This window comes from Argopecten irradians, chromosome 13 (assembly GCF_041381155.1).
Source record: "Argopecten irradians isolate NY chromosome 13, Ai_NY, whole genome shotgun sequence".
Lineage (NCBI taxonomy): Eukaryota > Metazoa > Mollusca > Bivalvia > Pectinida > Pectinidae > Argopecten > Argopecten irradians.
In genome coordinates, this window is record NC_091146.1 from 22,839,463 (window position 1) to 22,865,361 (window position 25,899).

The 25,899-nt window shown below is 34.7% G+C and overlaps 2 protein-coding genes across 5 annotated transcripts; both read right to left on the reverse strand.

Annotated features, from left to right (window-relative positions):
- Positions 1-4,799: 4,799 nt before the first annotated feature.
- On the reverse strand, positions 4,800-14,764 carry LOC138305467 (uncharacterized). Of its 4 annotated transcripts, XM_069245705.1 has the most exons (8): positions 14,632-14,764; positions 11,796-12,236; positions 11,114-11,217; positions 10,233-10,653; positions 7,997-9,125; positions 6,994-7,304; positions 5,731-6,113; positions 4,800-4,924 (listed from the first exon to the last, which is right to left on the reverse strand). In XM_069245705.1, the coding sequence occupies exons 2-8, from the start codon at positions 12,217-12,219 to the stop codon at positions 4,919-4,921; spliced, it is 2,778 nt and encodes a 925-aa protein (XP_069101806.1). In that variant the 5' UTR covers positions 12,220-12,236; positions 14,632-14,764; the 3' UTR covers positions 4,800-4,918. The 4 variants fall into 4 exon arrangements, with proteins under 4 accessions (XP_069101806.1, XP_069101805.1, XP_069101803.1 ...); XM_069245704.1 differs by having other exon boundaries at positions 4,800-6,113; positions 11,114-11,214; XM_069245702.1 differs by having other exon boundaries at positions 4,800-6,113.
- Positions 14,765-16,103: 1,339 nt separating this feature from the next.
- Positions 16,104-24,116, reverse strand: LOC138306647 (uncharacterized). The gene is made up of 5 exons (XM_069247088.1): positions 23,979-24,116; positions 20,945-21,986; positions 19,579-19,665; positions 18,790-19,057; positions 16,104-17,988 (listed from the first exon to the last, which is right to left on the reverse strand). The coding sequence occupies exons 2-5, from the start codon at positions 21,881-21,883 to the stop codon at positions 17,342-17,344; spliced, it is 1,941 nt and encodes a 646-aa protein (XP_069103189.1). The 5' UTR covers positions 21,884-21,986; positions 23,979-24,116; the 3' UTR covers positions 16,104-17,341.
- Positions 24,117-25,899: the final 1,783 nt, after the last annotated feature.

Here is a 25,899-nt window from a genome sequence, read left to right on the forward strand (position 1 = left end):
TGTTTGTGTTTTAACAAAATCCAAATAACCGAAAAAGTTTGTTTGTGTTTCTTTTTTAACAAAATCTCAAATACAATTATACAACTTTCGAATAATGACACTGATAACGTCTAATGATTTCATTGCTTACCTTAGTAGCTGATATCCGGAAAATCACGGAAACTTTTCAACACATCATATCATATCAAGGACAAGTCAAATATGCTGCAAATTGTACACATTCAAACAAAATTTTCGGATATGTTTGAAAATAGGGATTTTCTTTACGTCAACATATCATCACAATGACTTGGGAGTCCCTTACACGTATTTATATATTCAGTGAAGCTATATTAGATGTCTACTTTCTTTTTATCAAAGTTAGGGTTTTCCGAACCTACGTCAAAGTAAGAAATTTCGCGGGGCGGGATAATATACATGCTTTGTGTTTACTTTCGTTTTTGACTTCTAAATGTTGAATTTGAAATAGAGTTACGTCATCGTAATAAAACAATACCACATTGCCCGTATTCATATAAACCACAATAAATTGCTACATTCCCTTATGTACGTTTTTCTATCACTGTGACATTGTATCATGCGGTATAAGCTTTGTTTTACTAAATAACTAATAACTTTTTCTAAACATTTTTCGCTTTTCAGTAATTATTTTTTGGTAATTTGAAATTATTGACAATCTAGATTTAAACTTAACAGACACTATTTCTCCATTAGACTATGCATTTTAAAGTATAATGTAATATCATTGATGACTCTGGAAAGCTGAAACAGTACTAAATTTGTCCATAGAGTCTCAATATACCGCTCCCCTATAAAATGTGTAAAGTGGGTTAAGCGACGCTTTTTTCATAGTTGATTCCGTTGGTTCTATTTTCAGACTCGGTTAAACAGCGGAGAAAATCCCCATAACCTGTTATGCTGGGTCACTCGATACTGGTGAAGTTTTATTATCCACGCACATGTAGGAAAGCCTCAATGTGAAATAACCATGACATATGTATTAACGGGCGCTATTAAATCAATTTTAATGAATTATATTAAGACATGTATTTGTATAGATGTTGACATATATTTACTCGATCAAATCGATTTTCCATCTTGGTTTAGAGTAACTATGAAGGATTTAAATTCGGGTATTATTCTATGAGATTGTCGGCAAAAACCGACAACTGCAAAACACTACAGTAATTCAATCTTATAATTTAGTCGAGTTATAAAATTTTGTGTAAATTGAATATATAGATCATAAGGCAACAGACGTCTAAAATAATTTGCTAAATTTAGTCTTGTAATGGTTATTTCATGGGCTTCCTTATTGGCAGTGCTGATTCATAAACCATACGGTTTAAGGATTGTCATGGTTTTGCTACTTCATCAGTTTTCTTTCTGGCCAGCTCATTCTATTCTGGGGATTTCTTATCCGTAAACATATGGGATTATATTTAGACATATCCAAGGCTCTACAAACACTAAGCATTCGATTAATGTAAGCTCGCAGGAACTTTACACAGGTCCGCTCAGATTCAGATTCATGAATGTAACACTAGGCCCTGTATCGGTAGCCTTGTTCTTACACTTGGGATTCCCACTACCTTGAATGTAGCTATATTTAGAATATATGTCATCCCCCACCGGACAAGATAAATCAAATCCTAAATCGGTGGCAGAGCAGTAATGTACTGCTATCGACCCATACTGGGGATTTTCATTAATTTTCTTTGCCAATCGGTTATATTATAGTTTATTAATACACCTGTTCATATGTTCCGAAAACTATAGCCAATATACATGTATGAAGAACAGGGGATAATGCATATTTTAGCTTAAAAGTGAAATTGGTGTTGTCATATGATTAATACATGATAAAAAATGATAGATTAACATATGTGTGTTAATCAGATAAAATTATAACGCTAATACTTAAAAGTCAAATTGATTTTGTCATATGATTAAAATATTTCATTAGATCTGATAGATCAACATCAGATTGAAGTCTATAGCTCATACTGGTAAACATATCAATTGATTCGATAATGTCTTTAACACTACATATTTATAAAATAGAACAGACATATATATATCGTGTCGTGTCATAGGTTATCATGCTAGGGTAACCATATACTACGGTAATTAACTGATCGTCTATAGCCACGTCTGCGTTTAAACTACCAGTAAACCAATCTTCTACGTATATACATGTATTTGTACGCCCAATAATGTGCACTGGGTAGGTGGCTATGTGTAACAATGACACGTAAACACATATCTAGATAAAGTACGACTAGTGTTGTGTACACACAGAGGTGGTCTGATAGTCCCTTTTTATACACTCGGCAGACCCCTTTCCAATAAATTACAGAATACGCTGAATTTTAAAATTTCCTCGAAAACTCCTTTAATTATTTGCATATGTTTCCACGATTTTTCTCGTTTTGTTGTCATTCTAAGTATATGTTTATACATTTAGTGAGAATTATTATCTGTACAATATAATTCCTCGAATAAATTTAAATTAAAAAATTAATAGGTGAAAAAAATAATGTGATGATTGATTACACATGACTGAAATGTTAAGTGACTTACCACAATGTCATGCATACAAAGCTAAAATGGACATTTGCGTGTGTCCTGTCGAATTCAGTTTATTTTTATACATTATGTATTTGTTTTTATTTTAAAAATTCTCAATAGTTGTCTATGGAAAAAAATAAACACAAAGAAAGACATATCACAAATGATGGACATGGTCACTTACAAAACATACTCATTATGTTTGATCTACGATATCTGTTCACATACACATAAACATTCATACACATACACATTCAGGCGCCCATACAAAGCATTACAAGAATAGTTAATTGGAATAGTGGAAACTTTAGGACACACTAAAAATGCAGACAAATCTACGCATTGTCACTCTATGCAATAACACATAACCAATTATAGAAAGAACCTGATGAAATCAGTAGTCAGCTGACTAATACAAAGCCATAATTTCAACTGAAATGTGGGATGTTCCGATACATTTCTGGGTATTTTTTCTATTTATATCCTTATCATTTAGTATTTATTACGTAAACATTTGTATATGAAGACCATAGTATGTCGGTCATGTTTTATTTGAGTCATCCATGTGAGAGGTCTAAGTTTAAAACTGGGGATTTTCTCTACAAGCTACCGTATCTATATTTAGATACGACGTCCTTATGTGTATTTGTATTTTGCCGACGACGAAGATAGTTCATGGTTATCGGAAGTATTTTAACCCTATTCTGAATATAGAGTAGGATGAAAAGTTCATTGTCAATTTTAGCTTTGTATTTTTTTTTTTTTTTTTTTTTGCGAAAATTTGTGACTGGCCTTAATAAGCTATTTTATTTGTTCTTTTTGTGTCTTGATAAATGGGCAGATCGCATAAAAATTCGATAACAGTTTGACAACAATATTGGAATTACGTCTTTGCCTCATATAAACAATCTGTCATAAACATTATAGGCCATCCTAAAAAGGTAGCTGTATGTATAGGGCTAGACATATTAGCAAACAGTTTAGGTTACCATTATCTTATCAGGGTATTTAAGTACACACTACATATAGAGATTTAAGTCACATATAGAATTTAAGTACACACTACATATAGACGTGTTATGTTAATACATGGATACGTCAACCTAAGGGGTAACACGCTTGTGTAACGCTCTACAGCACACACGTGTGAAGGTGTTTAAACAGCACACTAACGTACACACAAATACGTGTATCATGTGTGTCAGTGAATATATTAACTAAATACCCTTGTCTGTGAACGCTTTGTACAAACACTGTCGTACTTTTCTTCCGTTGTTTTTTGTTTATGCATTAATTGAAGATGCTCCATTGCCGACAGAGTATAAACGTATAACGATATCAATCATTTGAACATTAATCAGCGTTTACTTAAGCATTTCTAATTAACACACAGACTAACATAAAAATATGCTGATACATGCGCAATAAGTAATGCATTCCATAAAGCCACGGAATTTTTCAGGACGTAATAAATCATTTTCAATATTTTTATCTTGAAGTAAAATTAAAAGCTCAAACTGTTCAATGTTGTAAATTAAGTAGCTTTTTTAACTGAAGAACAACACTAATTGGCCTGCTCTTACATGTATTTATTATTGAGTTAAAATACTATTTACCAGCGGTGCATCATATTAAGGCATTTTTTGAATTATATGTATGGAGTATAATATGTAACATAGGCATTATCATAGTAGAATAAGAATTGTTTTCGTACATGTAAAGATACCATACAAATCTAATAACACAATGGATTGAATTAGATTTCAACTTTCCTTATCAACATCCTTAGAATATTGCAGTGATGTATATATCCGATAACAGTTAATCCTACCAATTAAACCGAATTGTCAAAGTTTTAGAAACATATTTAAGCTTCTATGAAATCCGGATCAAATTACGCTATATTAGTAGCATACTGTAGTTGATATTCTATAATGATAATTAGGACTATATATTTATTTTAGTCTTACATATCGGCCTCACATCATTAAAAGTCAAATGAATAAATTAATAAACAAAGGAGTCGTTTAAGAAGAAAACCAATATGAAATCTGATGAACAATATTTTATTCGCAATATATCATACAATTAACCAAGATTCCACTAACGCTAGAGCTTCACTACTCATCACGTTACACGTGCTAGAGATTATAAAGAATTAAAATGTCTTCATAGACCAATGATCTTCAGCATATTGACTTACTTGTATTATCCACAAGATCAGAATGTTGACTAAAAAAAGTCCTATATTCTACTATAAGTCTTCAATCGTATGTTTGACTTTCCACGTAAGAAATGTGTCGGTTTGTAAGATCATGTCATGTTCTCGTCAGAATCCGGTCTTCCTTCACAGCTAAAACACAACACTTTTTCTCGTTATCAAACAGTTGAGAAAAACTTTTTATGTCACATCAATTGCCATGCATAAGCAGTACAAGAGAAAGTATTCCATGCATTATCTTTCACAATTCTAGAGTTTACTTCAATGCATTGTCCACGGTGAGAGATCAATGCAACATTTTTGTGACAGACTTTTAATCCTATTATGTCACATCAATTGTCATGCATAAGCAGTTCATAAGTAGTACATAAGTAATATATAAGAGAAAGTATTCCATGCATTATCTTTCACAATTCTAGAGTTTACTTCAATGTATTGTCCACGGTGAGAGATCAGTGCAACATTTTTGTGACAAACTTTTAAACTTAAAAGTTAATGTTTAACCAGTATGCAAACGTCTGTAGGAGTAATATCCAATGAGAAATAATACATCCGCTTTGGATCGAACAGGGGACCTCTGGCTTACTACGTTCAAACGATTAAGTAAAAAAAAGATCAGTATATTACAATGTTGCCTTATTACAGATGTGTTATTCACTACCATTGTGTGAAGTGTTGAATAATTTCTGGAAGTAATAAATTTTCGCGAATTTAAAAAAGAAAAAAAAAAAAAAAAGATTTGAACGAATACAACTTTCGTGAGCTAGCCGCCATAATACAAATTCCATTTTATTTTACGGGTGTTTGTATCGGTCACGCCATCGCGCAAACTTTATCATTGTATTTATGAGATATACATTGCATCACGGAAATGTTTGAAATGGTGCACATCCTCAATCTAAAGGAAAATCTGTGTGTTATGATTGGGGTGAAAATACCTTAAGATTGACCCCAGATGCCTCCAGAATAGGTTGAATTGGAATAACAATCCCTGATCCAGTTGCAACTTCAGCTCCAACCAGAATTCCAACACAGACTAAAGAGTTATCGTCCCTTATTTGGAAAACACCTGCGCCGGAATCGCCTGGAGAGGAAAACGGTGATGCAAAACAGCCTCTTTCTGAACATTGGCGGCTGTCGATGAAGTAAACACCTTTCCAGCGGTTGATATTGGAGGTTGTTCCGTAAAGTTTGGAACTGAACTCAAAGGTTCCGGTGCCTCTGTATGTTCCATAGGTCACTCCGGAAGCACTACCAAATTTTATGATATCTTTCCCCGCTGTTGGTTCGCCATATTTACCATGATCGAAAACAGGAGTTCCTGAAATGAAATGGATTCATGTAGTATACGTTAGAGTTGTTACATATAAATCTCACTTCATTTGTCAAAGTTTACTGTATCACACAAATGGTTCGTCCTGTCATGTGTGTCTTTGTAATAACACTATTGTGACGTCACGTATATGACGTTTCTGTCTAACAAAACAAGTACTTAGTCATATTTTGATTATGACGTCATAAATACCCGTGGCGTTAAAACAGTATCATAACGAATGGGTTAATTTATGACATGGTCTTATGACATAATTAAACAGGTTTGTTTTGTTCTAAAGATAGTCCCTTAAATTATGGGATATAAAACACGGATAATGTACCGATGGACCGAATACATCCATGCCTCGTTTTCGTAAACGCAAGTGTTTCTATTCAATGTCGGAGAAAAACATCGTAGCACACACATTACAAAATGCAAAGTCACGTGCGGTTTGATTGACAGCTGGCGATCCGTCAATACGCAAATATAATTACGTTTCAAAAGAGGCGCGTGCAGTTGCAATACAATAAACTGGGTGTGACTCGGTCGGGGGACAAAACCTAGGCGTTTATCACAAGTCTGATAGATAAAATCGAATTACAAAAAGTGGGATATTATAAAAGGAAACAAATTGAATAATGTTAAGTAAGGAAGTGATTTATATAAAATAATATTTACATTTACTAGTCACTTCTACTATATAAACTAACCAAGGCAAAGTGATGCATATGACGGTATAACTGCACCCAAAACGTGACCATTATGACGTCACTGATATTGACGTGGTGACGTCAACTGATCACCGTCATGAAGATTGTCTACAAACCTCTGACATCTATTTAGACCATGAATGCCATAGGAAGATAGTTTAATGCTTAAGTAATACCTATTCCTTTAAGTTCTTTTTGATTGTATGCAGCGAACCCTGGTGATTGTGGTACCCTTTCAGGATCTGTGATCTTTACGACAGCGACATCTATCGACGTGTCCTCGTCGAGGCTGTACCTCAGATAAACCACTTTACCGCACATGCGGTCATCCTCGGGGTGCATGGTGGTGCCGCTCCCCGGTTGCAAAATATATATATCCGGTACACCGCTGTCTACATATGTTACGCTGCCATTAACAACGTGGGCACATGTGATGAAGCCGATTGAGTCATCAGCTAGTTGTACAAACGGTCCGATACTACCATACCTATCACAAAAGGAACATTTGGTTATCATTGAGATTAGATATCACTAATTTTCAATTCATTTTAATAGGAATTTTAACATAAATAAATAATTATCAACATACCTAAATTATTATTAACATAATTAAGTAATTATATTAAAATATGATATTATGTTGTCATTTCCCTTAATGATGCTGTAATGAAAGTAAGTAAAAAAAATATGTAGTGGTGTAGCATTACCAAGGTCACATAAAACAATACCCTATCATGTCATACATAATTATCGAATATTTTATCCTGTAAACAGCATTGGTGTAGTCGTAATACACCACCTAATTTTTTTTAGAATTTCAACACGTGTGTCAATCCACTGACCTACTTTCGATGCGAAACGTGGTTTGAAACACGGACATATTTGCAAAAGTGTGGATATCTTTCAGCTTAAATAAATGTGTGTGTTTTTGAATGAATATTATACGATAAAAAGTATAAATGGTCAGTGTCTTAAAACATAAGGTGTATTTTGGCCCAAGTCAGAAAAAAGTGGATTAGAGTGTAAATACTCGGCTGATTGTTTGTTTGTTTGTTAAACTAATTAACGTCCTATTAACAGCTATGGTCATATAAGGATGGCCTCTCATGTATGCGGTGTGTTGCGTGTATGTTGTGCGAGGTGTGTGTTTTGGTAGACTGCGTTATATTAAACACTCGCCTGAACGATGGGTCGTCAGTGGTTCCTATGTTGCATCCAAAACTAAGAGGAGCATGCAGAGCGTCGGGACATTGCACGTAGTGAAGCATGAAATGACCTTCCCTGACATCTACCGGAAGTATGTCATCACCCACCTTAACTTCCTCTGGAAAAACCGGTTCTTTGTCTGGAACGAAGCCCTTGAAGTGACATAAAATCAAGAGACATGTTTTCTTCAGGAATTTTCCCCTTGAAGACTTCACCGGTGAAGACATGATTCCTCTGATGTTCGAGTGTTCTTTCCAGAGTTTGTCGCTGTATTGTTTCACCGCATTTGTTACAAGTATTCCCTCCTTTTCTGACAATTTGTAATTGTGCTGTTGACAGTTGTACAGGGCTTTTCGACCCTCGTCACTGCAGACCGACGGGTTTCGAAACTGTACCGGATATCCGGCTTCGCTTGTCTCACTGCCATGCGCAATCGTCTCGGTGTATATAGCAAACATTTTCTGCTTTTTCGGCTTCAATTCCCCAAACACGACTTCGATGAATTTGCCTTTGTATTTCTTTTCCAGTATACCTTTAACTATGTAAGGTTTCAATCCAGAGTATTCATGAACACTCAAGTCAAGACATTTCTGTACGATATCATTACCAGTATACCTGACGAGAAGTGTCACCATCTCACACTTTTTCGAAAAGAAAGCTACTTCCAACGGAGTAAGCATTTGTTTGCGTTCCAATTTTAGATTTTGGAAAAATGCGCTGCTTATTTTCTTCATAGCGTCTGCGCCATTTTCCATCAAACGCAACACATCGTTTGTATTTCCTTCTGATGCAGATCGATGCAGGCTAATCCATTTCCGGTGGGTATCTTCAGGAGAATCATGCATGACGTTATCATATTTGTCCGCGCTAAATGTAGCTACGTCGGTTTTAGGTGAGGACTCTTCGCTTTGAGCACCGACTTCAAACGCATCAATTTGATCTTCACTTTTTTGAGCCTTTTTAACTTCAGGCTCCGTCATTAGATTTTCACTTGTATTTTCTTTTGGACCTACTTGAGATTTGTCCATCTTGTTCTCATTGTTTTCATTATACACATGAGTAAATGATTCGCCTAAACCAGAATCCTTGAGAGACTCACAATCTGCAAAACAATAGCATAATGATATATCTTTACCGTTTGGAAATTTGAACAATACACTTATCCTTCATGACCTGTATGCGAGCCTGTCTACAGCGATATAATTTATTTCAAAATAATCATCAATCAATATTGTAACCGAGTACATCTACCAATGTTGCCTGAAGTGAAACCATTGATTTTGAGTCGATAATTTATGCTACGTTTAAATGGGTTTATTAGGACGGCAAACTTTCTCCCATAGTTCACAGGGATATCCCGTGGTTGCTAGGGAAAAGATATTTCTATCTTACACAGGGGGGTGTAAGACAGCTCACACGCGCTATACAATAACGTGACGTCATTAATACATGCGGCGCACATTGTAGATGACGTCATCAATTTTGACGCATAACGACGTTTCTGCGATAATGGCACGATGAAAAAGCTGGAAACCAAGTGGAATTTCATCATTTTTCTGCTATGTATGGGAGACAAAGAATCAAACATAGGTCTGTGAAGTGGGCAGGGATATCTAAACCCTCGTGTAAAATTTTGGCCGTCAACCCTCGGCAAGCCTCGGGTTGACCGGCAAAAATCTTTCACTCGGGTTGAGATATCCCTGTCAACTTCACATACCCATGTAAGATTCTATTATTATATGATGCTAAAACAAAAGTATTTCAAAATGTTGACCTATCATAAGCTAACAAAACACTAATCATATAACCAGCCTCTTGATACGACGACCTTAGATTGAAATAACAAGGCGTATTGTGAAACAATGTATATTACTGTATTTTGACATAAGGTTATTTGGTTCAAAGATTTTAGATTGAAAATAAAGAGAAGAGCTTTCACATGCAAGAAACGTGTTGCATATCTACTTAAAAAAAGGTTTGTAAAGTGGTTTCTTGCATACGTTTAAATAAAACTTTACAGACACGCCGTTTATCATCTTACTGTAGAGTACAAGGGAAGTGCGTTGTTACTACATATTCACACATGTATATCTGGATATCTTTTACAACAATTGCTGGGTAGGTAGCAGGCTAAATATAACACCCAGATATACTAAAAATATAAATAACCCCAATGTAGAGTGGTAGGTTGAAGTCTATTTTGACCTACCTATGGTACCTGATGATTTTACTCTGCTGAGATATTGGATCATGTCTGTCTGTTTGGCCTCTCCTGCCAGATCCAGAACACTTCTCCCATCCGCCGTCTTTATTTCCCACAGTTTGTCGAAGCCAGCTTCACAAATAAGTTCTTGGAAGATCTCCACCTTTCCGGACCGAGCAGCATGATGAAGGGCATTGAATCCAGCATGGTCAAAACCCTGGCCTTTGACATGACAAGTGGGGTGGTTCTTGACTAGATGGTTGACCATCTCAGATTTACCATTGCATGCTGCAAAATGCAAGACGGACGAACCTCGTCTGGTGGTAGAATCAACTGGAATCCCACTGCTGACTATGGCATCTAACTTTTCCATGTCACCTTCCTCTGCACTTGTGAATAAGTCTACAATAGTATAGCTTCTGGTCGTCTGTAATGAACATATTAATTCTTTATTGATTCCTCCTATCAAGCAGTTGTCGATCAAATTACTGTATTGAACAAATCGAAAATTGTAGCACGAGAGCTATACAGATTTTTATTTTCTTTACTACACATTTTTGAGGAAAATTTTCCGATGCATGTGGTTTGATATATATTATGTTTTGTTGAAACACAAAAATAGAGTTCACTTTAAATTAATCGCATAACGGTTTATTAGATTTAACTCTGTTTTTGTGTTACAGGTGCCTTATAAGTTAAAACTTTTTTTAAAAGTTAATCTGAACCAGTGAAATTTCAAATATCATGAGAGAAACTTGATTCAGCCAGTCAGAGACAGCGATACAAACGACGACCTCATTTCTTTACGTTATGAGATGGAAACATCATTTTAAACCAATAAATGACATGTTACAAGCGAGACTTAATTAATTCATTCATAAAATTACCGTTACGTCTGCCATCTTGGTGTCTGTAGTGGTTAATGATAACTCCGCATTATCTTGCTGGTCAGATAAACCAAGATCTTCCATTGTGAGTTCGGCATCACCTGCTATAACGAAAATAATACTATCCATTGTATCTGTCCCATGGTGGTCGGTGACAATGAAGATAACTTTAAATATGTGTGATAAAATACTTATACGATGTTGTTGATATTCTGTATCAGTTATTAATTATTATAATTAAGTAATAAAAGTTTTTTTTTGGAAAGCCTAACCATAGTACTTAGCTTTACAATTACACATACATCATTATTATAAAATAAATTGTAAGACATTTTTTCATCTATCAAACTTAATTTTCAAAAACTTACCCAATATACTTTTCTCTGATAACGTGCATTTCAAACACAAATGAGAGCATCTTAATGAAAATATCGTTCATGTCACATGGGTGTGTTCCGTAAACAATATTGTTAAACAAATCGAGAGGTGATAAGTTTCGTGATTTTTTGGGAAATCAGTTATCTAAACAGAATGGTACTCCTACAATTGTGTTCAAAACACAATATGAACACCTTTAAATGACTTTGTATGTTGAAAAGACATTCAGAAATTAAAATGAAATAATAACAAGTAATTATTTCAAAACATTTCTAATGATTCACGAATAAATGTCAAAACGTACCGACTAAATCTTCATTCCCGTGGTTTTGAATGTACTCTACTAGTTCCTGTTTATCGAACTCTTCTGCCAGCTCCAGAGCTGTAAGACCGTCGGCAGTTTTGTCCATTTGATCAAACCCAGCTTTTTCAAGCAGTTTGTACACTCCAATGCTTCCAGAAAAGGCACAGCAGTTGTGCAATGCATTGTATCCCTGCATGTCATGGCCGCGGCCTTTAGGAATACACTCTGGGCACTTCTCTATCAGATGGAAGACAATCTTTGTTTGGCCGCCGTAGGCAGCGAAATGAAGTACAGACGAGCCCCCGACAGTGACTGATTCCACAGAAATACCACTGTCGATCGCCCTGATCAAAGTGTCCAGGTCTCCGTATGTGGCAGACTGGAACAAGTCTCCAACTTTATACACTTTCGCCGATTGAGCCATCTCTTAGTCGTGCCTTTCTAAAATAAACAACAATTACAGCTGTAAAACCAAATAGATATCAACTTTAACATACTTCAAAAGTTTTCATTTGGTTTCCAGGACCTGTAAAATATTCATTATCTCATACAATTGCATTAGATAATAACGCGTTGATTCGGCACTTTTCCCTGATCCACACACACACGACTACGTTGATAAAATTACTCTTTATTCTTTTTTTCTGATTTTTTTTCGAAAACAAATTGTTGATATTTCATTTTATTGTAAACAACATGTAACAATGGTGCATAATTTATAACGTTTATTAAAAATGAACGTACATATTAGTTGCCCATGAAACTGTGTACTGTATTTCTTCGATGAATTTTAATCTGTCAGTAATATACGATGTTATCAAAATTCTTGGGACAAACGCATTCACTTCTTTATAAGCATAGTTCGTGATACACGTATCTAGAACACTTTTATCTAGTGAAAGTATTTTAAAAAATATCTATTTTAAATGGTATACATCATTGTAGAAACAAATATGAAGATAGAAAAATCTGCCATATATAAATAATATTGGAAATAAAATGTAATTCATCACAACTGAGACTATACTATAATATATTGTAAACCAATGAAAATTATAGACAGTCTCTTATGTATCCCTATAGCGGATAAGTGTTTAAAATACTTCCTTGCCTTTCAAGGTTATAGGTCAGAAGTTACGCACGTATATATATACGTCTTATTGAAATGGAGCTGGCTAATTATAGAAAACCTTTATAGTGATACTAGAACATATGATAAGGCACATACTACAGTGTAACTTAATTGCCATAACGAGCCCTCGTCTTATCCGGATCGCTGTATATTTTACCAAATATACTGTTCCGGTGACATCCGGTTTAAACGATTTACATTACAACTTATCAAATTTTTCTCGCCTTCTCTCAGTATATACACATTGTTACACATGTATATATAGCATTATAATTACAAATTACCAACTAACGTGTAGATACTCATTTTACCTAAAAAAGACCCCACTTTATTAAAACTTCAATATTGAACATATAACCTATTATTTATTTATATTGAAACCGAAAGTAGAAATGACAAAATATGACGTGTTTGTATTTTTAAATGAATACAAAAACGAAAGTCATGATTATAGCGACATTAAATGTATTGCATGGTTATATTATTGTATTATACATTATTGTATTGTTCAAGAACGATTTTCTTTGCAGTGTGACTCTGGTATGCGAGAAAGGGATTTTTACAATAGTGCGCAACATATGTGCCTTTGTTTATCATTGGTGTATAAGTTCACACACACACACACAGACCTGTATACCTCACATACATGTACACATACAGCTGTATATGTCCATGTACTAACATTCAGCAAACCCCGGCCGATTCCGGCATCCTACAGACGGAATCAACCGAGGTGTCCTGAATGATGTACTTTACTGTGCAGATATATAAATATATTTATCCAACCTAGATATGACCGTTCGAACCTTATCGTTAAGAAAACGTAAATATTATTCTACAATAAAATGATGGCGCTTGTCCTAGTAAGAATACCCGAGTTATACACCTTTTTCATACGAGATTTGAGATTATTTCGAAATTTAAATATTTCATTATTGTTATCATCGAAATGTCAGTTTAATTATATAATTAACCGACGTGTTATCGTAAACTATTTGATTGAATGGATGAAAATAACATGTATGGCTAAAATTGAAAGTTTATTTGGTTTGGTATTTGACTGTTTAATTCATACATTTGATACGAAATAAAGCACAGTTTTGGAAATGAAAGTCAATCTGGTAAAGAAATGTAATAATTGATAAGCGTTTCTAGCATTCGGTAAGAAATCATTTAAGAATGACGTATACTGTGACGGAAGCTTTCTAATATAGATAGTGTTCCCCTACACAACATTTATCCACTGATAATAGTTACGTCATGATAATAATACTTCCGTCAACGTTTATTCTACTTTCGGTTTGTTAATTGTCCTAATGATACTGTATCCTTGTGTTGAATTTTTGAGTGTAAAGTCTCACCTGGTTATAAAGACTATCTTATTTATCAGTTGATATTTATAATTATGTCCGTGGTCGTTATACAGCAGATTTAACTTTAATATATCTACGATTCAATGTTACACACTTCTACTCATAATCAGGGGAAATTGGATGATAAATATTATAAAGATATGTAATAATCAGTAGCAGACTTTTTCTCAAGTCTTGATTCAAGTGAAATCGGATACTGAATGTCGTAATGAGGCACCGTACTCAAATAACTACAATATCAAAATGTCTTAAACAAACTGTCTCATTAAAGTATATAATGCAATCTTCATGGTTAACAGTGAATAAAAAACAATAGTGATGTTATACTTACCACATTTAAATTGAGGTTGTGTACGTTGGAGACCTCGTAGTGTCTAGTGCTTGATTACAAGTGTAAGCGTATGGAAAAACACAGCTACTTTCGTTTTGTATATAATATGTATTTAACTTTCATTTTCGGTGTGAAATACCAGAATTTGGAATTGGAATACTAAATTGATTTTACAAATCGGCTTAATAAGCGTATTAAGATACATTTATTTCATTTTTATTTCCAGATCTTGGTAAGCGAATGGTAAACGATATATTCTCTGTACAAATATTCCGATTACAATGTCTATTTTATACACATGATTTTATGCTCGATCTTCACGTTGTATTCCGGTTTCAAATTTCTTGTGTTAATCAATATATAATAAATTTCTCTTAACAATGACGGAAAATAAATGTACAATACGTCATGAACAATTCAAATCGTGTAAATTTATATCTGAATTTCGATAACTTATATATTATAATTTGCGGACAGTGTTATGCTTAAAGGGGCATAACTCGAGAAAAAAAATTCGTTTCTATCATAATCATGACAATGGCCTGTAAAGCGTCAATCTTAACCCACGCTCTGTCACTGTCGCGATCTTCCAGAATTTGTTATTTTGTTTTAACCATGTCTTGTTCACTTGCCTGTAAGATCGTTGTCAGCCTTACTGCCATCCCACTAATTTAGCGAATAAAGCAACCGGTCGAGCTGAGGGATTAACTACCGGGACTAAATACTAATTTAGTATATACATTTGGTTAAATGACATTTGTAAATAATTAGCATGGCAAAATATCACCACGAAAAATCTACACGTTTTATGCCTTGAAATGCTGTTAACATTTTATTCGTTTCTTTTTTATCATATTAGCTGTGTTCATAACTATCAGTTATCTATGATATACTTGTATCATTACTCCATATACTGACTAAAAGTAACTTATAAAAACTGTTTGGATGGAAAAGAAACCCTGTCACACACCTAACCCAGTATACTATTTTGATTTAGCTATAGCACAAACCACGTGCATTGGAACCTTTGATTTAAAATGGAAGGGTGTATTTCAAGGGTTTACACTATAAACATTTTTTTATATTAATTATTTCGGAGGAATGTTTACATATTGACAATGTTTAAGTAAGAATCCAAATGTCACGACTCAAGTTTACACCATTATAGTCATAGAGGTAAAACTTGTTATCACAACCAATTTCGAAAATAATCGAACGGTACACACACTGGATGAAAATGTGTTAATATCAGATTGTATTGGCGGTGAAGCTCTACATGATTTGTAGGTCAGGCATCTGTACAGAATATTCCGGTGAATCAAATAAAGGACAACAACTCTTATACAAGGACACTGTGTGACTAAAATTACATCAAACATTGGATGTTCGAAAGAGCCGATACATTTTCTATATATACAAAACAATTAATCTTAGTTAATATTTATTTAATTTTCAGAATAGAAATACACACACACACATTGAACAATAAACATAGCACTTCGTGATAAATGAATAGGTTCTTGGATTTGTTATAAACATTCTAATATTATTAGAAGTGTACCGCACTACCCAAATTATCAAATGGTTTGTTTTATAACTTTTACCAGTCCAGTCATTGTAGCATCGATTACACACATATTTTCGTAATCAATAATAGATGTTTAGAAAACAACATAAATGTCAAAATAACAATGTGGTCGGCGAACAAAGAAAATTTGCCGCCAAAAAGCACATGGCTAATGTCTGGATGTCTGGCCGGCGAGCCATGACAGTCACCGGTGAGTAAAACTCGCCGGCCACGCAGGGAAATACAGATGAAAAGTTACATTATACATGTATTCATATTACAGCAACAAACCGGGTTTGGATTTTCCACCATGTCGTAGATGTGAGGTTGAGTCTAGGTAACTCGCTCTACATTTTAGTGATAGAGATGAGAAATCACGTCTTTCCTGTTCCAAATCTTTTTCAATCTCTCCCAGGGTGCATTGCGGTCCCCACTCATTTCACCTCTGTAAACTGCCCAGCAAAATTTTAAGATTCTGGAAAAATGTATTTCGGACGCATACCAAATTCTTTAATACATATTGTAAGTTTCCTTTTGTATTATTCCCTGTAAAAGACTGACAATTCTGACATAATACAATTTGATCATTCAATATCAAACCAAACAATAGAAGATTCTTTGTGCGGATACACTAGATTTACTTGTAAGTAAATAGTCACAATTTGTATACGACGTCCGCCGTTTCAAAAGCAATCACTGTAACGTCATATAAAAAGTGGGACGCAATGTAATAAACGATCGACATGACGTAATATTATGTGGCCCGAGGTCAATAGACGGCCAGTTCGTGAGCCGTTGGCAGAGGTGAATGTGGGGACCGCTATGAACCCTGGGAGAAATTGAGTCTTTTTATCTAATGTCAAAACATGTCATTTATTATTAGAGATTTCCAATAAAGGGGAATAACTCGTATACAGTTACATTTCCAATTATCTCCCTTAGAATATTACTAAGTAATCTACTTTCATCCATATATCCTTATACACAACGCCACCTCCTTTAGTTCCTTAATGGACTATTTCAACCTGTGTATAGATACACATTTTCTGTTAACTACATTCTCATGTACTTTGTCCCTGGTCTTTATAAACAGGTTTGAAGATTCAATAACATCCGAGTGCGCTGTGTTAATTAGTGTCTTCCTTAGACTTCCTGTCTAGGGGCAACTTCGCACTTAGTAAAGGCACCGCCGCATGTATCTGGCCACTGTCCTACTTTGGTAGGAGTACTCAGACAGACAAAGCAAAATTTTGTCCGACATGTTGCGTTGGCACACTCCATATGTTTACATCTACTATCACTGTCATTATATCTAATGATGTGTTGGCACACTGGGCATGCGCGGATGGTTGGACAAACACCGACGTCATCAATGGTCATGACGTCACACTTTTGTAACAAAGACTTTGTCTGTTTAATACTCTGTTGGCATTCAGAATTTGTACATCCGTCTGGTAATCGTCTAATCACCTTCAAACATCTTGTGCAGAACGTGTGTCCATAACCTTTACCCTTTTTCATACACTCGAGACATCTGAAATATCCCTTTTCTGGACATGCCGTAATGTTGACTTGGCCACATCTAGGGCACAGAAAAGCGTCGTTGCTTCCCGTTAACCAGTTCATAAAGAGTACCCTAACGAAGAGCAGGATTTCATCGGTGGACAGACATGCAAGTTCACGTACTTCCGTAAACTCCAAAACAGCTTTACAGGTATCGTGGGGACATTCAACTTCAGTACACCCCTTTTTAATCTCATACCAGTAGTAGTCCAGGAGGTTTTTTGGGGCTGAAACATAGCAATTTGATAAATGGCAGCGGCAAAATTTACAAAAATATGCTAGTGCAGTAAATCTATATTACAGACATCGTGTCTGGTCCGTTCTAGCTTAAGTATTGACATTTTGGAATTAGCAAATGGCGAATTGTTAACCAATCTATCATACACATTGAAAGATATGTCCTTATATAATGTTGCAGTCAATGGGATGTCAATCCGATTGAGTGTAATCTAATAAACGGATAATCCTGCTAACAGGATTGCTACTGTTACTGAGAGAGGCGTGTTGCATCATTGAAATGATTAAAAATCCTTGGAACTGCCAAAATACTACATAATATAGATTCTGAAAGTTATTATAATATCTTAGAACGATAAGACATCGATAGAGTGAATATTAAAGTTAACTTATTTCAATCTAATTAAAATACAGATCCTTTATTATCACTACGTTTGATAAGAGGATCTGACAACATCCCATTAGGGGTCACGTTCTGGTGACCTTTAGAAATGGCCAATCAAATTGCTTCCGTCAGAATCTTAGCTGGGGACGAAATAGTTTGAACACGATTTCAGAATTATTTTCATGTAGTCATCTCGCCAAAAGAGCACAACAAAGCTCAGTATGTATACTGGGACTACATGGCGTTTTCTATTGATGTAGCAAGGTGTTGAGTATGCATTTGATCTGAAGTACATGTGGTAAATAGGTCGTCCGACATCAACCCCTTATTCCCTTATTGGATGATTTTAAACCTTCTATTACACGGAATGTAATATTGATCTGTGTTTCAATACGATTGAACTTACTTATAGCATGGCCACATGACATTGATATGCAGTCATCAACGGATTCCCTGTCAATAATACACGTAGTAGGTTCTGTTGGCTTGTTGGAAGAGTCAGGGTTCCTCTTGTTGGAACAACGAACTGCATATATCTTTTTTACACCCTTGTAATCCGCAATGGACTTGCCTTTATCCATGAAGATATTCCGGTTCATTATCCATAGATCGAGGTCCCCTTCATGCTTTATTTTATCTTTGATTTCATCAACGCATGCGGAGAGTTCTACATTCTGGAAGTTTACGAATAGTGTAATGTATTAAGATAAATGACCTGTGTGACACACGTGCTACTTTAATTTAAATGTTACATGTGCTGTATATTTTTTGTTTCCATTCCGAGGATTACGCCCTGCATTCCTATTTTTTACATCTAATGTGAACTTCGGAATTTATTTCATGATGACGTTTGATTTAACACAATCAAAATTATGGTATCCTGATTACTGAAATAATTCTTTAAAATGAACAGCGGGTGATCTCAATGAATAAAAAAAGATTTAAATCATCATCAATACCCGATTTATTTTTTTCACATTTTCCTCCAGAAAAGTCCTTTCAAATATTTCTTTCTTTTATGTTTTAATTTTCTTTTTGTAATTTTGTGTTATAATTGTATTGCCAGTTCTCAATGAATTTAGGAAGACTTCATTCCTTTACATTTTTTTTTTCAGAAAACTTCTTTTAAACATTTAGAATTTAGATCTTGTGTTACAATTGTGTTGTCTGATCTTTCTTCTCTTTGATAACTTACTGTTGGTAATGAGGTGATATGACGGTCTGTGCTCAAATCGTAAATACAGATATAGTTCAGCGTCACACGCTTGCCACCACCCGGGAGCTAGTTATAACATAAAAAGTTAATGAATATTTAACCAAATCATACAATGTTGCATAGCAGGTAACGTTTGCGGAATGTTTGTTTTCGCTATATTCGATATTTTACAGAAAATCACGAATTCTAAAAACAAGAGAAATATTCATAATCCATTGATGTACCTAAATTTTAGTTCAAAGAATAATAGAAACTGATCAACGAATTCTAAACACCATTGAGATAGTCATAATCCATTGATGTATCTAAACCAATAGCTCAAGGAAAATAGGAACTAGTCAGCAAATTCTAAACACAAGTGAGATAGTCGGAACAAATCAACGATTTCTAAACAAAAGCGAAATAGTTATAATCCATTGACATACTTACACAAATTTCAAAAAATTATAATTCTAAGCACAAGCGAAAAATTCCTAATTAATTGATGTATCTAAACCAACAGCTCAAAGAACTAAAAGGAACTAGTCGACCGCGAAGTTTAACTTCCGCTAATATGCTCCGCATAGGAAACTGCGAAATACTGCCACTGCGAAATAAAAGCCCTATACAGTATGTTGGTATACTATGCATCAGAGTATATTTACTTTTCCCTATAACTGTAGCTGTAGGAATAATATTTGTTGATGTAGTAGACGTCACGTTAATTAGGTTTTAGCATATCCGTATATGTAATCGTAAATGGGTGTTCGGTTTATATGAGATTCATATAATTTTCTATTCATGTGCGTCTTGTTAAAACAAGTTTCATAACCTTTCAAATAAAATGAACACAAATTTAAAATACTTTTATCACATAAATACAATAACTTTAATTTCACAGAATCCCAAATTGTTTTGCTAAATTCTACATGATCGAAATATATAGAGGCTATTCTTTGCTTCTTGATTTATAACGTTTTATTTCATCGAATTGAACGGAAACATTGACACGTTTCTTGCTTTACAAAGAGCGAGTGAATAATATCAAAGTTTCACCCAGCGAGATGACCTATAACTGCTATTCATCAAGAAACAAGGGATATTATATTACAGTTTACTTCCCTTATTAGACCAAACCTAGGCCACCTGATACAAGTACATGTATTTCGATCAGCCGCGATTCCCCACCAACTAGCCTAGTTTCTGAACCAGAAAAAGGAACACACATTATTATTTATCAATGCCCCAACAATAAAAAATGAACATAACCCGAGTGAAAAAAAACACATATAGTGTCATCATAAAAACTTCGCCTGCGTTACAGAAGGACCTCAAACGTAAATGTATATGAATACTGGACACTTACAGTATTATATGGTAGTCGGGAAGCTATGGGTATATCGGCTGCTTGGTCCGGTTGGTGTAGCGTTTCCTGGTCTTGGCGTCTTACATCTTCTTCATGACGTGTTTCCTGCCGCCTCAATGCTTTATGTTGATTTTCTTCTTGTATTTCATTCTGTTCTTTTTCTCGTTGCCGCAAAAGTTCTTGTCTTTCCTGCAATAGGAACTTCTGTTCTTGGTCACGCAGCTTAGAAATGTGCTCTTGTTCTTGCAGCTGTAAGTCATCATTTCGTTCTCTCTGTCGTAATTCGTCATGTTGCCTATCCAGTAGGGAACGTTCGCGTTGTACCCTCGGAAGTTGAACACTTTGCTTTTGTTCTTGTAGCGCAAACTTCTCTTCTTTTTGTCTCAGCACTAGAGAAGCTTCCTGATTTTTCTGAAATCGAATAGTTTCTTGTTTTTTATCTCGCATGCGCGATTTAAGTGGGGTTGCAAATTGCCAAGAAGACTTTTGTGCTTTCTGCCTGTTCAGTTTTGCTTGTTCTCCCCGCTCCAAAATAACTTTTTCTTCTCGAAGTCGTATAGCGTCCCTCTGTTTTTTCAACTGCAAGTCTGCTCTGTCTTTTTCCAGCTGCATTGCAATTCTTCGTTCTTCCCGCAGCCTCAAAAATGATTGTAATTCTTTCTGTCGATTGGCTTTTTGTTGATTCTGCAGACGTGTAGCCTTTTCTTTTTCTTGCCTCCGCAAAACCTTTATTTGTCTCGTACATTCTATACGCATTTGTCGTTCCTGACGCCTTATATTATTTAGTTGTTCTAAAATACGTAAAGCTTCTCGCTTTTCCTCCTGCCGAACAGCATTTCTCTGCTCTATAATCCTTTCAGTTCGTCGTTTTCGCTCCTGTCGTGCAGCCCTTTGCTGTTCCACCCTACGCCGAGCGTCTGATATTTTCGTTCGTTGCATAATAATGTAATGCTCAGTCGAAACACCCCAGACCAACTATCAATACTGTAGTCTTTGACTGTCTCATCACCTAAATGACGTGCTGCTAATCATACAGTTGATTCTGCAATAATAGAAGTGATATTACTTTTCTTTAACTACTGCGATACAATTGAATAGGCGATCGGTTGAACCATACGCATTTCACCTAGTTATCGGCTGGGTTCGATCGATCGACGGCACAAACATGAAAAGTTTATGGGTCAAGTGTCAAATCAGGTGGGGTTTTACCGGGCTCTCTGGTTTCCACTAACTATAGGACTATCCCTGTGATTACATCCGTGTCATCAAAAGTGATTTGAATAAGTTATGTGACTTTGTTTTAATCGATGGAAAAGAAACATTTTTTTTAAATGTTAAGGTCCGTATTTTTAGTCAGTTCAATATTGTGCAGATACCGGAAGATGTATATATGACAGATGGTGGATATATCCATCTCTCGGCTTTAGGTTCGAAAACTTATTCTGGCAGCTACATTATACTGCTCGTTAACTAGCGTATTTTTCTACACGTTCTTCAACTTCACTTGAACTGGTAAATTTTAGACGCTGGTTATAAAACGTAAACTATAACAAACAAGCAATATTTAGAGGTACTAGATACGATATTACATATATACAAGTATACTTAGTTAGCACAATGTAGACCGATACTTTTTATAATGTAGACCGATACTTTTTTAAATGTAGACCGATGATTTTTTTAATGTAGACCGATACCTTTTTAAATGTAGACCGATGATTTTTTTAATGTAGACCGATACTTTTTTAAATGTAGACCGATGCTTTTTTAATGTAGACCGATACCTTTTTAGATGTAGACCGATATTTTTTTTTTTAATGTAGGCCGATACTTTTTTAAATGTAGACCGATACTTTTTTAAATGTAAACCGATACTTTTTTAATGTTGACCGATACTTTTTTAAATGTAGACCGATACTTTTCTAATGTAGACCGATACTTTTTCTAAATGTAGACCGATACTTTTTTTAATGTAGACCGATACTTTTCTAAATGTAGACCGATACTTTTCTAAATGTAGACCGATACTTTTCTAAATGTAGACCGATACTTTTTTAATAGATACCAAGAGGAAAACTTGATGACTATGAATTTCCTTTACCATCTTTTTCTTCCTTTTGGAAATTGCATTGATACATGATGGAATCCCTATATTTAACAACACAAAACAAAAGCGCATATTTGGAGCTGCATCACCATATGAGTGTGACTTAATTATATTTTAAAATTATATGTGTTGTAATCATTGCATACAGATGAAGCCTTATATATGTTATACACCACCAACACATGGGGAAAACAAAATGCTTACTATACAATTTACCAAGGTGTTAATGTAATACCGACGACAAAGAACTCAAATTGAATTTTGGCAGTACCTTCGAAAATCATCATTTGTTCATCTACATACCGTGGAACGCCATAGCTGTCTCATATGGTTCAAATATACTATATGAATTTGTCTACTCATTTTAGTATTACTGTTTATCATTATATGATAAGATCTTATCATATATGGTATATTTTATCTATATTTGATTTGATTTGACCAATACATCATTTGCTTATATTAATTATTAGGCATCATACGTTTTTGTTTTTTGTATTTGAATAAATTTCACGACTTTAATTTTATCAAAGACAAATAACATGTCAAATCTTACACCCAGTTACGTTACACACGACCATAAAAGGTAATGAAACACTTCCAGTGAAAGCTGTTTATAAGGGGCATCAAATGTACTTAATAAACCATCCTTTATAGCCAAGTTTTCCTGACAGAGGTCAATCATATGTTAAATTCCACCAAATGGGGTTGGCGAGTCTGTCCGTCATAGACATCTGCCACAGCTGTTTATAGAGATTTGAAGCTAGTTGTTTTTGGCATTAGACGTTATATTGCTTTTAAAACATAAGTTTTTACGCGTTAAGTAACATTGGTCAATTCACCAGAGCAAATGTTTGTAATGCTTATGTGTACTGTAAAATTCAACAAAACAATTCACCAAAACTTAAATTAACTACAAATACTTACGTGAGGCACTTGTCAAGCTAATTCGAATAAGTCTCCATCCAATGTAGACACGATTAATACTACATAGAACCGAATAGAACACATGAAAGTATATTGTATTGGCATAAAGTAGTTCTAGGTAATATATATTACATCTGGTATTGGGTACTCCGAGATGACACATAATCCAACACACCATTAATAACATTAGATATAAACAAAGAAAATATATTAACTGATACCCTAATCCTGGTATGATAAGACATATTAATCTAAATAATCACATTCAAAATTTCACCGTATTAATTTTATTGATATACTCCTGGTATTGGGGTATTTATAGGTACACGCCAGAAAGATTTGGGAAAATAAATAGATAGTTGCTAAAACAAAAGCATACGTCTTCATTATAGGTCGCCTTAATGCTACCACACATGGCTTAATCATTTATATAGGTAAGGCTCATGACAATATACACACATATATAGACAACACTTCAGCTAATAATAGGGAATTTCATTTGCTAATTTTAGGTACTGTTTTAGGTAATGGAAATTTCAAGGTATATTCTGACATTTCTTTACCAAAGATTAAATTAACATAATGTAGACCGATACTTTTCTAAATGTAGACCGATACTTTTTTAAATGTAGACCGATACTTTTTTAAATGTAGACCGATACTTTTCTAAATGTAGACCGATACTTTTTTAAATGTAGACCGATACTTTGCTAAATGTAGACCGATACTTTTCTAAATGTAGACCGATACTTTTCTAAATGTAGACAATAGGGAATTCCATATGCTAAGTTTACGTAGAGTTTAAGGTAATGGAAATTTCAAGATATATTCTGACATTCTTTTACCAAAGATTAACTATAGATATGGTACTTGATTATAAATATTGTACTACTGTGTTTTTAACTACTCTAAGTACTCAGCTTGATAGCAAACACCCTGTGTAATCGGTCAGGGATTTCACTTAAAAACGAGAAAATGTAATGTTCATGAATCTAAAATCACATTCTGATATAGTTGTATTTATCACAATAAATAATGTCATATAAACTGTCATGACCAAATGGCGGTCTTCACAATGTATTTTTCTTCGAAATTTAGGCTATTGTAGTTTCATAATATTATGAAAATGAGAAAAACTATCATGAATAGGTGAATTTTATGTAGGGGCTTTTTGCATAGTAAAATGTTTTTCCTAAGTGGGTTGACAAATCTACATATAACGAACATCACCGGCAATAAATAATGTCATATAAACTGTCATGACCAAATGGCGGTCTTCACAATGTATTTTTCTTCGAAATTTAGGCTATTGTAGTTTCATAATATTATGAAAATGAGAAAAACTATCATGAATAGGTGAATTTTATGTAGGGGCTTTTTGCATAGTAAAATGTTTTTCCTAAGTGGGTTGACAAATCTACATATAACGAACATCACCGGCTATACATGCACAGTGTGTCACGTGCATGTCGAATCCGGTCAAACAAGTGCTACTTCCACCCCTGCTACAGACACTTGTCTTGCAAAGGAGGAGTGTCAATTTGGGCCCTCTGGTGGCGTTGACCGATAAGCATTATTTTTTGTTTACAGATACCCGGGGTTTAGGACATCATGATATGACATATGATTAAGGTCAGGTCGAAGTCCCTTGTGAGTTATGGGGGTTAAACAGGAGGGTCAAAAATCATATGTCAAGTTCGAATCCCATGTGGGACAGTTGTCAAGTACTGGCCGCTGTTCGGTGGTTTTTGTCCGGGTACTCCAGCTTTCCTCCACCAATAAACCTGGCACGTCCTTAAATGACCCTGGCTGTAAATAACCAAAATATTTAAGTACACCTATTAAGTGATATATTGCCAAACACATGATCTCTTGATCATTACTTAAAAAAGGGGCTTATACTAAGTAATTTGGTATGAAA